General features: G+C 55.8%; 1 protein-coding gene across 1 annotated transcript in view; it reads left to right on the top strand.

Annotated features, from left to right (window-relative positions):
• The window catches only part of DMBT1 (deleted in malignant brain tumors 1), a 54384-nt gene that overhangs the window by 17830 nt on the left and 20308 nt on the right, over nt 1–16246 (top strand). Inside the window, 10 exon segments of the mRNA XM_059900747.1 lie at nt 829–859; nt 1250–1598; nt 2374–2403; nt 3006–3035; nt 4093–4416; nt 6277–6279; nt 6927–7260; nt 9676–10080; nt 12497–12901; nt 15318–15700. Of these exon segments, the coding sequence (XP_059756730.1) occupies nt 829–859; nt 1250–1598; nt 2374–2403; nt 3006–3035; nt 4093–4416; nt 6277–6279; nt 6927–7260; nt 9676–10080; nt 12497–12901; nt 15318–15700 (2294 nt within the window).

Here is a 16246-nt window from a genome sequence, read left to right as displayed (position 1 = left end):
CATCGCCATGCCGAGGACATTTGAGGGCATGATCTGGCTCACCGCAAGCCTTCAGCAAAGGCCTCTTCCTCCCCCAGGCAGTGGAGATTCTCAGACCCTCCTTTCCCTGATGTGAGTGACAGGGCACTAGACCGATCTTGACTCTAGACACCTTCTTTCTAATCCTGCTGTGTCTTCCCTTCAGGTTGGTGGACTTCCGCAACTCCTGCCTATGGTAAGCATCACTTGGATCCTGCCGTAACGCCCCAGTCATCAGGCCTGGGTGCAGTTCCTGACTCTTGGTTGGAGCCTCTGAGCTCACCACCTCATCTAATGTGGAGGGTTCCTTTCGCGTGCCGCAGTTATGGAGAACCTTCACCTCCCAGTTGTGGCATACATGACTGAGAATGCTTTTGTTGCCAAGTGATAGGATCCCAACTCACACTCTCTTGAGTTGGGGGTGGTAGTGGCGGCCGAAATGACTTCCATAGCTAAGAGGTGGTCGGTCTTCAGGTAGTGCTGGATCCAGAAGTTCTAGTAGAGCTTTCCCCCTGCACTTTTCTTACCTCTATTTTCTTATGTTTATGGACTTCGCTCTCAGCTTGCTTCCTGCCAAGGGGCAGTTGTCAGCCACAGGTCTACAGCCCCGGAGGGGAGAGAGTCTGGTTTTTTTTGTAGCTCTTCAGTGGACAAGCCCTAGAAGGACTCTGATCCGCCTCCTACCAACAGATGCCTTCTCCCTAATCATGTCCATGTGCTCTGATGATTTTCAGTGGGTGCATGGCTTGTTCAAGAGTCAGCTGAAGTTTGGGGTTTGAAAATGACATGAGTGAGTGCTCAGCGGAAAAGTAGTCTTCAGAATACACTTGGGCCTGATGGAGTGGGTTCCCATGTGGGAGTGAACATCTGAAGGTGGCCCCTTGGCGGGGTCTGGGAAGCTGTCTCTGGTGGTCTCCTGCTGCAGGGGCTCAAGTTCATCCCAATGGTCCCTGGGGATTCAGGCTGCGGGCTTCCCCTCTTCCCACCTCCATCCCAAGGCTGGGATCAGCCACTGAATCCTGGGCCTTCAGGGGAACCCATCAGAGAACATGCGTCGCTCAGTCCACAGCCAAGGGTTCTATCAAACAGCCCCGTGAGGATAAACGATGATGGCCAGGCTCAGTCAGGTCCTCTGGAAGGAAAACATTAGCTTGATCTCAGAAGTCTTCCCCTGGAAGGATTCTGCATCTCGTTGAGTCCTCCGGACCTCTTCCTCCGGAAGACACAGGAGAGTGCATTTTCCCGTCTCCTTCCAGGAACGGAATCAGGTTTGGCCCTGAGGCTGGTGAATGGAGGTGACAGGTGTCAGGGCCGGGTGGAGGTCCTGTACCGAGGCTCCTGGGGCACCGTGTGTGACGACAGCTGGGACACCAATGACGCCAACGTGGTCTGCAGGCAGCTGGGCTGTGGCTGGGCCACGTCAGCCCCAGGAAATGCCCGGTACGGTCAGGGCTCAGGGCCCATCGTCCTGGACGACGTGGGTTGCTCGGGGCACGAGAGCTACCTGTGGAGCTGCCCTCACAACCCCTGGAACACACACAACTGTGGACACAGCGAGGACGCCAGTGTCGTCTGCTCAGGTTGGTCTCAAATAAGCTGGGTGTCCCTCTCTGGGGGTGTCGTTTCCTTCTGATATTCTGAATCTCTTTTAAAGCATGTTTACATTTCTTGCTTCCTTAAATCACTTTGTCTCTCTGCTAAGAATTAGTATGAGCTTTCTGACAAGCTGCCAGGCACGTAGCTGGTGAATTAGAACAAAGAACCAAACTGAAAGTGACTTGAAGCCATTTTCTCCATGCCACAGTGCAAGCCAGAGGCAAAAGAGGCTAGTTCTGTCAGGAGGTCTGTGAATGGAGGTCAGGGCCCAGGACTGCAGGTGGCCCAGGGTTTGGTTCCTGAGCCCTGGACGGTAGCCCCTCCAGGGAACCGGGATGCACTGTCTGGGCACCGGGTCTGCCGTGTGCAGGGCAGTGGCCCCTGGGTGTCCTGCTGGGCACAGCCTTGTCATCACCTATGGTCTGGCCTGACAGATCACACATGGGATTTGAACTTCGAACTGGACCCCTGTCTTGCTGCCTTAGTGGGCCCATAAAAGCTGTGAGGCTGATGACTGGTTTGGGTCCACTCGCTTATCTAGACCCAGATTTAATCACCTTGACATTGGAAATAAGGGATGCTGGGCTGCCTGGACCTGTCAGGAGGAGCATTTTTGGGGGGTGAGGATGGCAGAGGTCCCACCCTGCGTGGCAGGGCTCAGGCATGGACCAAGCATCTCACCTGCTCAGCGTCGACCCCCTTTGCCCGTGTCGTGCCCCTTCTGTGCAAGGTGTCTGATCTGCCTTCTCTCTCTCCCAGGTGACAGGCCCCAGTCCACGCTCCTGCCAGGTGAGTCCTGCTGCCTCTTGACTCCGGGGTGTCCCCTCCCTCCCCACTCACCGCCACAGACTCCAGCCAGGAGCCCCAGGTGGGGCGAGTGGACGTTTTCCACCTCTCAGCACCTGCCCTGGTCACCCTAGAGCGAGCAGACGCTTCCAGAGGAGCCATAGCGCAAGGATCCTCGGGTCTGGCTCAGAGATTTCAGGACATTGTGGCTACACAGTGTCTCCCCAGAGCTTTGGGTGACAGGGAGGCCTGTCCTGGGCTCATTTCTGCTCGAAAGCATTGTCTAGACCGAGAGTTATGTGTGCGGGGAGAACAGGGCTGTTTCAGGTCCCCCACCCCCGCGGAGTCCAAAAGGGATACTTTCCCCAGAGAGCACTCAGTCAGGAGAGCGAGCTCGTTGCTCTTGTGGAGTGTGGCGCCTCATCGCCATGCCGTGGACATTTGAGGGCATGATCCGGCTCACGGCAAGCTCTCAGCAAAGGCCTCTTCCTCCCCCAGGCAGTGGAGATTCTCAGACCCTCCTTTCCCTGATGTGAGTGACAGGGCACTAGACCGATCTTGACTCTAGACACCTTCTTTCTAATCCTGCTGTGTCTTCCCTTCAGGTTGGTGGACTTCCGCAACTCCTACCAATGGTAAGCATCACTTGGATCCTGCCGTAACGCTCCAGTCATCAGGCCTGGGTGCAGTTCCTGACTCTTGGTTGGAGCCTCTGAGCTCACCACCTCATCTAATGTGGAGGGTTCCTTTCACGTGCCGGAGTTATGGAGAACCTTCACCTCCCAGTTGTGGCATACATGACTGAGAATGCTTTTATTGCCAAGTGATAGGATCCCAACTCACACTCTCTTGAGTTGGGGGTGGGAGAGGGGGCCGCAATGACTTCCATAGCTAAGAGGTGGTCCGTCTTCAGGTAGTGCTGGATCCAGAAGTTCCAGTAGAGCTTTTCCCCTGCACTTTTCTTACTTCTATTTTCTTATGTTTATGGACTTCGCTCTCAGCTTTCTTCCTGCCAAGGGGCAGTTGTCAGCCACAGGTCTAAGCCCAGGAGGGGAGAGAGTCTGGTTTTTTTGTAGCTCTTCAGCGGACAAGCCCTGGAAGAACTCTGAACAGCCTCCTACCAATAGATGCCTTCTCCCTAATCATGTCCATGTGCTCTGATGATTTTCAGTGGGTGCATGGCTTGTTCAAGAGTCAGCTTAAGTTTGGGGTTTGAAAATGCCATGAGTGAGTGCTCAGTGAAAAGTAGTCTTCAGAATACACTTGGACCTGATGGAGTGGGTTCCCATGTGGGAGTGAACATCTGAAGGTGGCCCCTTGGCGGGGTCTGGGAAGCTGTCTCTGGTGGTCTCCTGCTGCAGGGGCTCAAGTTCATCCCAGTGGTCCCTGGGGATTCAGGCTGCGGGCTTCCCCTCTTCCCACCTCCATCCCAAGGCTGGGATCAGCCACTGAATCCTGGGCCTTGTGGGGAACCCATCAGAGAACATGCGTCGCTCAGTCCACAGCCAAGGGTTCCATCAAACAGCCCCGTGAGGATAAACGATGATGGCCAGGCTCAGTCAGGTCCTCTGGAAGGAAAACATTAGCTTGATCTCAGAAGTCTTTCCCTGGAAGGATTCTGCATCTCGTTGAGTCCTCCGGACCTCTTCCTCCGGAAGACATAGGAGAGTGCATTTTCCCGTCTCCTTCCAGGAACTGAATCAGGTTTGGCCCTGAGGCTGGTGAATGGAGGTGACAGGTGTCAGGGCCGGGTGGAGGTCCTGTACCGAGGCTCCTGGGGCACCGTGTGTGACGACAGCTGGGACACCAACGACGCCAACGTGGTCTGCAGGCAGCTGGGCTGTGGCTGGGCCACGTCGGCCCCAGGAAATGCCCGGTACGGTCAGGGCTCAGGGCCCATCGTCCTGGACGACGTGGGCTGCTCGGGGCACGAGAGCTACCTGTGGAGCTGCCCTCACCGTGGCTGGAACACACACAACTGTGGACACAGCGAGGACGCCAGTGTCGTCTGCTCAGGTTGGTCTCAAATAAGCTGCGTGTCCCTCTCTGGGGGTGTCGTTTCCTTCTGATATTCTGAATCTCTTTTAAAGCATGTTTACATTTCTTGCTTCCTTAAATCACTTTGTCTCTCTGCTAAGAATTAGTATGAGCTTTCTGACAAGCTGCCAGGCACGTAGCTGGTGAATTAGAACAAAGAACCAAACTGAAAGTGACTTGAAGCCATTTTCTCCATGCCACAGTGCAAGCCAGAGGCAAAAGAGGCTAGTTCTGTCAGGAGGTCTGTGAATGGAGGTCATGGCCCAGGACTGCAGGTGACCCAGGGTTTGGTTCCTGAGCCCTGGACGGTAGCCCCTCCAGGGAACCGGGATGCACTGTCTGGGCACCGGGTCTGCCGTGTGCAGGGCAGTGGCCCCTGGGTGTCCTGCTGGGCACAGCCTTGTCATCACCTACGGTCTGGCCTGGCAGATCTCACACGGGATTTGAACTTCGAACTGGACCCCTGTCTTGCTGCCTCAGTGGGCCCATAAAAGCTGTGAGGCTGATGACTGATTTGGGTCCACTCGGTCATGTAGACACAGAGCTAATCACCTTGACATTGGAAATAAGGGATGCTGGGCTGCCTGGACCTGTGAGGAGGAGCATCTTTTGGGGGGTGAGGATGGCAGAGGTCCCACCCTGCGTGGCAGGGCTCAGGCATGGACCGAGCGTCTCACCTGCTCAGCGTCGTCCCCCTTTGCCCGTGTCGTGCCCCTTCTGTGCAAGGTGTCTGATCTGCCTTCTCTCTCTCCCAGGTGACAGGCCCCAGTCCACGCTCCTGCCAGGTGAGTCCTGCTGCCTCTTGACTCCGGGGTGTCCCCTCCCTCCCCACTCACCGCCACAGACTCCAGCCAGGAGCCCCAGGTGGGGCGAGTGGACGTTTTCCACCTCTCAGCACCTGCCCTGGTCACCCTAGAGCGAGCAGACGCTTCCAGAGGAGCCATAGCGCAAGGATCCTCGGGTCTGGCTCAGCGATTTCAGGACATTGTGGCTACACAGTGTCTCCCCAGAGCTTTGGGTGACAGGGAGGCCTGTCCTGGGCTCATTTCTGCTCAAAAGCATTGTCTAGACCGAGAGTTATGTGTGCGGGGAGAACAGGGCTGTTTCAGGTCCCCCACCCCCGCGGAGTCCAAAAGGGATACTTTCCCCAGAGAGCACTCAGTCAGGAGAGCGAGCAAATTGCTCTTGTGGAGTGTGGCGCCTCATCGCCATGCCGTGGACATTTGAGGGCATGATCTGGCTCACCGCAAGCCTTCAGCAAAGGCCTCTTCCTCCCCCAGGCAGTGGAGATTCTCAGACCCTCCTTTCCCTGATGTGAGTGACAGGGCACTAGACCGATCTTGACTCTAGACACCTTCTTTCTAATCCTGCTGTGTCTTCCCTTCAGGTTGGTGGACTTCCGCAACTCCTGCCTATGGTAAGCATCACTTGGATCCTGCCGTAACGCTCCAGTCATCAGGCCTGGGTGCAGTTCCTGACTCTTGGTTGGAGCCTCTGAGCTCACCACCTCATCTAATGTGGAGGGTTCCTTTCGCGTGCCGCAGTTATGGAGAACCTTCACCTCCCAGTTGTGGCATACATGACTGAGAATGCTTTTGTTGCCAAGTGATAGGATCCCAACTCACACTCTCTTGAGTTGGGGGTGGTAGTGGCGGCCGAAATGACTTCCATAGCTAAGAGGTGGTCGGTCTTCAGGTAGTGCTGGATCCAGAAGTTCTAGTAGAGCTTTCCCCCTGCACTTTTCTTACCTCTATTTTCTTATGTTTATGGACTTCGCTCTCAGCTTGCTTCCTGCCAAGGGGCAGTTGTCAGCCACAGGTCTACAGCCCAGGAGGGGAGAGAGTCTGGTTTTTTTTGTAGCTCTTCAGTGGACAAGCCCTAGAAGGACTCTGATCCGCCTCCTACCAACAGATGCCTTCTCCCTAATCATGTCCATGTGCTCTGATGATTTTCAGTGGGTGCATGGCTTGTTCAAGAGTCAGCTGAAGTTTGGGGTTTGAAAATGACATGAGTGAGTGCTCAGCGGAAAAGTAGTCTTCAGAATACACTTGGGCCTGATGGAGTGGGTTCCCATGTGGGAGTGAACATCTGAAGGTGGCCCCTTGGCGGGGTCTGGGAAGCTGTCTCTGGTGGTCTCCTGCTGCAGGGGCTCAAGTTCATCCCAGTGGTCCCTGGGGATTCAGGCTGCGGGCTTCCCCTCTTCCCACCTCCATCCCAAGGCTGGGATCAGCCACTGAATCCTGGGCCTTCAGGGGAACCCATCAGAGAACATGCGTCGCTCAGTCCACAGCCAAGGGTTCTATCAAACAGCCCCGTGAGGATAAACGATGATGGCCAGGCTCAGTCAGGTCCTCCGGAAGGAAAACATTAGCTTGATCTCAGAAGTCTTCCCCTGGAAGGATTCTGCATCTCGTTGAGTCCTCCGGACCTCTTCCTCCGGAAGACACAGGAGAGTGCATTTTCCCGTCTCCTTCCAGGAACGGAATCAGGTTTGGCCCTGAGGCTGGTGAATGGAGGTGACAGGTGTCAGGGCCGGGTGGAGGTCCTGTACCGAGGCTCCTGGGGCACCGTGTGTGACGACAGCTGGGACACCAATGACGCCAACGTGGTCTGCAGGCAGCTGGGCTGTGGCTGGGCCACGTCAGCCCCAGGAAATGCCCGGTACGGTCAGGGCTCAGGGCCCATCGTCCTGGACGACGTGGGTTGCTCGGGGCACGAGAGCTACCTGTGGAGCTGCCCTCACAACCCCTGGAACACACACAACTGTGGACACAGCGAGGACGCCAGTGTCGTCTGCTCAGGTTGGTCTCAAATAAGCTGCGTGTCCCTCTCTGGGGGTGTCGTTTCCTTCTGATATTCTGAATCTCTTTTAAAGCATGTTTACATTTCTTGCTTCCTTAAATCACTTTGTCTCTCTGCTAAGAATTAGTATGAGCTTTCTGACAAGCTGCCAGGCACGTAGCTGGTGAATTAGAACAAAGAACCAAACTGAAAGTGACTTGAAGCCATTTTCTCCATGCCACAGTGCAAGCCAGAGGCAAAAGAGGCTAGTTCTGTCAGGAGGTCTGTGAATGGAGGTCATGGCCCAGGACTGCAGGTGGCCCAGGGTTTGGTTCCTGAGCCCTGGACGGTAGCCCCTCCAGGGAACCGGGATGCACTGTCTGGGCACCGGGTCTGCCGTGTGCAGGGCAGTGGCCCCTGGGTGTCCTGCTGGGCACAGCCTTGTCATCACTTACGGTCGGGCCTGACAGATCACACATGTGATTTGAACTTCGAACTGGACCCCTCAGTCTTGCTGCCTCAGTGGGCCCATAAAAGCTGTGAGGCTGATGACTGGTTTGGGTCCACTCGCTTATCTAGACCCAGATTTAATCACCTTGACATTGGAAATAAGGGATGCTGGGCTGCCTGGACCTGTCAGGAGGAGCATTTTTGGGGGGTGAGGATGGCAGAGGTCCCACCCTGCGTGGCAGGGCTCAGGCATGGACCGAGCGTCTCACCTGCTCAGCGTCGTCCCCCTTTGCCCGTGTCGTGCCCCTTCTGTGCAAGGTGTCTGATCTGCCTTCTCTCTCTCCCAGGTGACAGGCCCCAGTCCACGCTCCTGCCAGGTGAGTCCTGCTGCCTCTTGACTCCGGGGTGTCCCCTCCCTCCCCACTCACCGCCACAGACTCCAGCCAGGAGCCCCAGGTGGGGCGAGTGGACGTTTTCCACCTCTCAGCACCTGCCCTGGTCACCCTAGAGCGAGCAGACGCTTCCAGAGGAGCCATAGCGCAAGGATCCTCGGGTCTGGCTCAGAGATTTCAGGACATTGTGGCTACACAGTGTCTCCCCAGAGCTTTGGGTGACAGGGAGGCCTGTCCTGGGCTCATTTCTGCTCGAAAGCATTGTCTAGACCGAGAGTTATGTGTGCGGGGAGAACAGGGCTGTTTCAGGTCCCCCACCCCCGCGGAGTCCAAAAGGGATACTTTCCCCAGAGAACACTCAGTCAGGAGAGCGAGCAAATTGCTCTTGTGGAGTGTGGCGCCTCATCGCCATGCCGAGGACATTTGAGGGCATGATCTGGCTCACCGCAAGCCTTCAGCAAAGGCCTCTTCCTCCCCCAGGCAGTGGAGATTCTCAGACCCTCCTTTCCCTGATGTGAGTGACAGGGCACTAGACCGATCTTGACTCTAGACACCTTCTTTCTAATCCTGCTGTGTCTTCCCTTCAGGTTGGTGGACTTCCGCAACTCCTACCAATGGTAAGCATCACTTGGATCCTGCCGTAACGCTCCAGTCATCAGGCCTGGGTGCAGTTCCTGACTCTTGGTTGGAGCCTCTGAGCTCACCACCTCATCTAATGTGGAGGGTTCCTTTCACGTGCCGGAGTTATGGAGAACCTTCACCTCCCAGTTGTGGCATACATGACTGAGAATGCTTTTATTGCCAAGTGATAGGATCCCAACTCACACTCTCTTGAGTTGGGGGTGGGAGAGGGGGCCGCAATGACTTCCATAGCTAAGAGGTGGTTGGTCTTCAGGTAGTGCTGGATCCAGAAGTTCCAGTAGAGCTTTTCCCCTGCACTTTTCTTACTTCTATTTTCTTATGTTTATGGACTTCGCTCTCAGCTTTCTTCCTGCCAAGGGGCAGTTGTCAGCCACAGGTCTAAGCCCAGGAGGGGAGAGAGTCTGGTTTTTTTGTAGCTCTTCAGCGGACAAGCCCTGGAAGAACTCTGAACAGCCTCCTACCAATAGATGCCTTCTCCCTAATCATGTCCATGTGCTCTGATGATTTTCAGTGGGTGCATGGCTTGTTCAAGAGTCAGCTTAAGTTTGGGGTTTGAAAATGCCATGAGTGAGTGCTCAGTGAAAAGTAGTCTTCAGAATACACTTGGGCCTGATGGAGTGGGTTCCCATGTGGGAGTGAACATCTGAAGGTGGCCCCTTGGCGGGGTCTGGGAAGCTGTCTCTGGTGGTCTCCTGCTACAGGGGCTCAAGTTCATCCCAGTGGTCCCTGGGGATTCAGGCTGCGGGCTTCCCCTCTTCCCACCTCCATCCCAAGGCTGGGATCAGCCACTGAATCCTGGGCCTTGTGGGGAACCCATCAGAGAACATGCGTCGCTCAGTCCACAGCCAAGGGTTCTATCAAACAGCCCCGTGAGGATAAACGATGATGGCCAGGCTCAGTCAGGTCCTCTGGAAGGAAAACATTAGCTTGATCTCAGAAGTCTTTCCCTGGAAGGATTCTGCATCTCGTTGAGTCCTCCGGACCTCTTCCTCCGGAAGACACAGGAGAGTGCATTTTCCCGTCTCCTTCCAGGAACGGAATCAGGTTTGGCCCTGAGGCTGGTGAATGGAGGTGACAGGTGTCAGGGCCGGGTGGAGGTCCTGTACCGAGGCTCCTGGGGCACCGTGTGTGACGACAGCTGGGACACCAACGACGCCAACGTGGTCTGCAGGCAGCTGGGCTGTGGCTGGGCCACGTCGGCCCCAGGAAATGCCCGGTACGGTCAGGGCTCAGGGCCCATCGTCCTGGACGACGTGGGCTGCTCGGGGCACGAGAGCTACCTGTGGAGCTGCCCTCACCGTGGCTGGAACACACACAACTGTGCACACAGCGAGGACGCCAGTGTCGTCTGCTCAGGTTGGTCTCAAATAAGCTGCGTGTCCCTCTCTGGGGGTGTCGTTTCCTTCTGATATTCTGAATCTCTTTTAAAGCATGTTTACATTTCTTGCTTCCTTAAATCACTTTGTCTCTCTGCTAAGAATTAGTATGAGCTTTCTGACAAGCTGCCAGGCACGTAGCTGGTGAATTAGAACAAAGAACCAAACTGAAAGTGACTTGAAGCCATTTTCTCCATGCCACAGTGCAAGCCAGAGGCAAAAGAGGCTAGTTCTGTCAGGAGGTCTGTGAATGGAGGTCATGGCCCAGGACTGCAGGTGGCCCAGGGTTTGGTTCCTGAGCCCTGGACGGTAGCCCCTCCAGGGAACCGGGATGCACTGTCTGGGCACCGGGTCTGCCGTGTGCAGGGCAGTGGCCCCTGGGTGTCCTGCTGGGCACAGCCTTGTCATCACCTATGGTCTGGCCTGGCAGATCTCACACAGGATTTGAACTTCGAACTGGACCCCTGTCTTGCTGCCTCAGTGGGCCCATAAAAGCTGTGAGGCTGATGACTGATTTGGGTCCACTCGGTCATGTAGACACAGAGCTAATCACCTTGACATTGGAAATAAGGGATGCTGGGCTGCCTGGACCTGTGAGGAGGAGCATCTTTTGGGGGGTGAGGATGGCAGAGGTCCCACCCTGCGTGGCAGGGCTCAGGCATGGACCGAGCGTCTCACCTGCTCAGCGTCGTCCCCCTTTGCCCGTGTCGTGCCCCTTCTGTGCAAGGTGTCTGATCTGCCTTCTCTCTCTCCCAGGTGACAGGCCCCAGTCCACGCTCCTGCCAGGTGAGTCCTGCTGCCTCTTGACTCCGGGGTGTCCCCTCCCTCCCCACTCACCGCCACAGACTCCAGCCAGGAGCCCCAGGTGGGGCGAGTGGACGTTTTCCACCTCTCAGCACCTGCCCTGGTCACCCTAGAGCGAGCAGACGCTTCCAGAGGAGCCATAGCGCAAGGATCCTCATGTCTGGCTCTGCGATTTCAGGACATTGTGGCTACACAGTGTCTCCCCAGAGCTTTGGGTGACAGGGAGGTCTGTCCTGGGCTCATTTCTGCTCGAAAGCATTGTCTAGACCGAGAGTTATGTGTGCGGGGAGAACAGGGCTGTTTCAGGTCCCCCACCCCCCGCGGAGTCCAAAAGGGATACTTTCCCCAGAGAGCACTCAGTCAGGAGAGCGAGCTCGTTGCTCTTGTGGAGTGTGGCGCCTCATCGCCATGCCGTGGACATTTGAGGGCATGATCCGGCTCACGGCAAGCTCTCAGCAAAGGCCTCTTCCTCCCCCAGGCAGTGGAGATTCTCAGACCCTCCTTTCCCTGATGTGAGTGACAGTGCACTAGACCGATCTTGACTCTAGACACCTTCTTTCTAATCCTGCTGTGTCTTCCCTTCAGGTTGGTGGACTTCCGCAACTCCTGCCTATGGTAAGCATCACTTGGATCCTGCCGTAACGCTCCAGTCATCAGGCCTGGGTGCAGTTCCTGACTCTTGGTTGGAGCCTCTGAGCTCACCACCTCATCTAATGTGGAGGGTTCCTTTCGCGTGCCGCAGTTATGGAGAACCTTCACCTCCCAGTTGTGGCATACATGACTGAGAATGCTTTTGTTGCCAAGTGATAGGATCCCAACTCACACTCTCTTGAGTTGGGGGTGGGAGAGGGGGCCGCAATGACTTCCATAGCTAAGAGGTGGTCCGTCTTCAGGTAGTGCTGGATCCAGAAGTTGCAGTAGAGCTTTTCCCCTGCACTTTTCTTACTTCTATTTTCTTATGTTTATGGACTTCGCTCTCAGCTTTCTTCCTGCCAAGGGGCAGTTGTCAGCCACAGGTGTAAGCCCAGGAGGGGAGAGAGTCTGGTTTTCTTGTAGCTCTTCAGTGGACAAGCCCTAGAAGGACTCTGATCCGCCTCCTACCAACAGATGCCTTCTCCCTAATCATGTCCATGTGCTCTGATGATTTTCAGTGGGTGCATGGCTTGTTCAAGAGTCAGCTGAAGTTTGGGGTTTGAAAATGACATGAGTGGGTGCTCAGCGGAAAAGTAGTCTTCAGAATACACTTGGGCCTGATGGAGTGGGTTCCCATGTGGGAGTGAACATCTGAAGGTGGCCCCTTGGCGGGGTCTGGGAAGCTGTCTCTGGTGGTCTCCTGCTGCAGGGGCTCAAGTTCATCCCAGTGGTCCCTGGGGATTCAGGCTGCGGGCTTCCCCTCTTCCCACCTCCATCCCAAGGCTGGGATCAGCCACTGAATCCTGGGCCTTCAGGGGAACCCATCAGAGAACATGCGTCGCTCAGTCCACAGCCAAGGGTTCTATCAAACAGCCCCGTGAGGATAAATGATGATGGCCAGGCTCAGTCAGGTCCTCTGGAAGGAAAACATTAGCTTGATCTCAGAAGTCTTCCCCTGGAAGGATTCTGAATCTCGTTGAGTCCTCCGGACCTCTTCCTCCGGAAGACACAGGAGAGTGCATTTTCCCGTCTCCTTCCAGGAACGGAATCAGGTTTGGCCCTGAGGCTGGTGAATGGAGGTGACAGGTGTCAGGGCCGGGTGGAGGTCCTGTACCAAGGCTCCTGGGGCACCGTGTGTGACGACAGCTGGGACACCAACGACGCCAACGTGGTCTGCAGGCAGCTGGGCTGTGGCTGGGCCACGTCGGCCCCAGGAAATGCCCGGTACGGTCAGGGCTCAGGGCCCATCGTCCTGGACGACGTGGGCTGCTCGGGGCACGAGAGCTACCTGTGGAGCTGCCCTCACCGTGGCTGGAACACACACAACTGTGCACACAGCGAGGACGCCAGTGTCGTCTGCTCAGGTTGGTCTCAAATAAGCTGCGTGTCCCTCTCTGGGGGTGTCGTTTCCTTCTGATATTCTGAATCTCTTTTAAAGCATGTTTACATTTCTTGCTTCCTTAAATCACTTTGTCTCTCTGCTAAGAATTAGTATGAGCTTTCTGACAAGCTGCCAGGCACGTAGCTGGTGAATTAGAACAAAGAACCAAACTGAAAGTGACTTGAAGCCATTTTCTCCATGCCACAGTGCAAGCCAGAGGCAAAAGAGGCTAGTTCTGTCAGGAGGTCTGTGAATGGAGGTCAGGGCCCAGGACTGCAGGTGGCCCAGGGTTTGGTTCCTGAGCCCTGGACGGTAGCCCCTCCAGGGAACCGGGATGCACTGTCTGGGCACCGGGTCTGCCGTGTGCAGGGCAGTGGCCCCTGGGTGTCCTGCTGGGCACAGCCTTGTCATCACCTATGGTCTGGCCTGGCAGATCTCACACAGGATTTGAACTTCGAACTGGACCCCTGTCTTGCTGCCTCAGTGGGCCCATAAAAGCTGTGAGGCTGATGACTGATTTGGGTCCACTCGGTCATGTAGACACAGAGCTAATCACCTTGACATTGGAAATAAGGGATGCTGGGCTGCCTGGACCTGTGAGGAGGAGCATCTTTTGGGGGGTGAGGATGGCAGAGGTCCCACCCTGCGTGGCAGGGCTCAGGCATGGACCGAGCGTCTCACCTGCTCAGCGTCGTCCCCCTTTGCCCGTGTCGTGCCCCTTCTGTGCAAGGTGTCTGATCTGCCTTCTCTCTCTCCCAGGTGACAGGCCCCAGTCCACGCTCCTGCCAGGTGAGTCCTGCTGCCTCTTGACTCCGGGGTGTCCCCTCCCTCCCCACTCACCGCCACAGACTCCAGCCAGGAGCCCCAGGTGGGGCGAGTGGACGTTTTCCACCTCTCAGCACCTGCCCTGGTCACCCTAGAGCGAGCAGACGCTTCCAGAGGAGCCATAGCGCAAGGATCCTCATGTCTGGCTCTGCGATTTCAGGACATTGTGGCTACACAGTGTCTCCCCAGAGCTTTGGGTGACAGGGAGGTCTGTCCTGGGCTCATTTCTGCTCGAAAGCATTGTCTAGACCGAGAGTTATGTGTGCGGGGAGAACAGGGCTGTTTCAGGTCCCCCACCCCCCGCGGAGTCCAAAAGGGATACTTTCCCCAGAGAGCACTCAGTCAGGAGAGCGAGCTCGTTGCTCTTGTGGAGTGTGGCGCCTCATCGCCATGCCGTGGACATTTGAGGGCATGATCCGGCTCACGGCAAGCTCTCAGCAAAGGCCTCTTCCTCCCCCAGGCAGTGGAGATTCTCAGACCCTCCTTTCCCTGATGTGAGTGACAGTGCACTAGACCGATCTTGACTCTAGACACCTTCTTTCTAATCCTGCTGTGTCTTCCCTTCAGGTTGGTGGACTTCCGCAACTCCTGCCTATGGTAAGCATCACTTGGATCCTGCCGTAACGCCCCAGTCATCAGGCCTGGGTGCAGTTCCTGACTCTTGGTTGGAGCCTCTGAGCTCACCACCTCATCTAATGTGGAGGGTTCCTTTCGCGTGCCGCAGTTATGGAGAACCTTCACCTCCCAGTTGTGGCATACATGACTGAGAATGCTTTTGTTGCCAAGTGATAGGATCCCAACTCACACTCTCTTGAGTTGGGGGTGGGAGAGGGGGCCGCAATGACTTCCATAGCTAAGAGGTGGTCCATCTTCAGGTAGTGCTGGATCCAGAAGTTCCAGTAGAGCTTTTCCCCTGCACTTTTCTTACTTCTATTTTCTTATGTTTATGGACTTCGCTCTCAGCTTTCTTCCTGCCAAGGGGCAATTGTCAGCCACAGGTGTAAGCCCAGGAGGGGAGAGAGTCTGGTTTTCTTGTAGCTCTTCAGTGGACAAGCCCTAGAAGGACTCTGATCCACCTCCTACCAACAGATGCCTTCTCCCTAATCATGTCCATGTGCTCTGATGATTTTCAGTGGGTGCATGGCTTGTTCAAGAGTCAGCTGAAGTTTGGGGTTTGAAAATGACATGAGTGGGTGCTCAGCGGAAAAGTAGTCTTCAGAATACACTTGGGCCTGATGGAGTGGGTTCCCATGTGGGAGTGAACATCTGAAGGTGGCCCCTTGGCGGGGTCTGGGAAGCTGTCTCTGGTGGTCTCCTGCTGCAGGGGCTCAAGTTCATCCCAATGGTCCCTGGGGATTCAGGCTGCGGGCTTCCCCTCTTCCCACCTCCATCCCAAGGCTGGGATCAGCCACTGAATCCTGGGCCTTCAGGGGAACCCATCAGAGAACATGCGTCGCTCAGTCCACAGCCAAGGGTTCTATCAAACAGCCCCGTGAGGATAAACGATGATGGCCAGGCTCAGTCAGGTCCTCTGGAAGGAAAACATTAGCTTGATCTCAGAAGTCTTCCCCTGGAAGGATTCTGCATCTCGTTGAGTCCTCCGGACCTCTTCCTCCGGAAGACACAGGAGAGTGCATTTTCCCGTCTCCTTCCAGGAACGGAATCAGGTTTGGCCCTGAGGCTGGTGAATGGAGGTGACAGGTGTCAGGGCCGGGTGGAGGTCCTGTACCGAGGCTCCTGGGGCACCGTGTGTGACGACAGCTGGGACACCAATGACGCCAACGTGGTCTGCAGGCAGCTGGGCTGTGGCTGGGCCACGTCAGCCCCAGGAAATGCCCGGTACGGTCAGGGCTCAGGGCCCATCGTCCTGGACGACGTGGGTTGCTCGGGGCACGAGAGCTACCTGTGGAGCTGCCCTCACAACCCCTGGAACACACACAACTGTGGACACAGCGAGGACGCCAGTGTCGTCTGCTCAGGTTGGTCTCAAATAAGCTGGGTGTCCCTCTCTGGGGGTGTCGTTTCCTTCTGATATTCTGAATCTCTTTTAAAGCATGTTTACATTTCTTGCTTCCTTAAATCACTTTGTCTCTCTGCTAAGAATTAGTATGAGCTTTCTGACAAGCTGCCAGGCACGTAGCTGGTGAATTAGAACAAAGAACCAAACTGAAAGTGACTTGAAGCCATTTTCTCCATGCCACAGTGCAAGCCAGAGGCAAAAGAGGCTAGTTCTGTCAGGAGGTCTGTGAATGGAGGTCAGGGCCCAGGACTGCAGGTGGCCCAGGGTTTGGTTCCTGAGCCCTGGACGGTAGCCCCTCCAGGGAACCGGGATGCACTGTCTGGGCACCGGGTCTGCCGTGTGCAGGGCAGTGGCCCCTGGGTGTCCTGCTGGGCACAGCCTTGTCATCACTTACGGTCGGGCCTGACAGATCACACATGTGATTTGAACTTCGAACTGGACCCCTCAGTCTTGCTGCCTCAGTGGGCCCATAAAAGCTGTGAGGCTGATGACTGGTTTGGGTCCA

The sequence above is a fragment of the Balaenoptera ricei genome, chromosome 16 (genome assembly GCF_028023285.1).
Source record: "Balaenoptera ricei isolate mBalRic1 chromosome 16, mBalRic1.hap2, whole genome shotgun sequence".
In the NCBI taxonomy this organism is placed as follows: domain Eukaryota; kingdom Metazoa; phylum Chordata; class Mammalia; order Artiodactyla; family Balaenopteridae; genus Balaenoptera; species Balaenoptera ricei.
The sequence above is the reverse complement of the archived record's forward strand: the minus strand, read 5'-3'. Positions and strand labels throughout refer to the sequence as shown.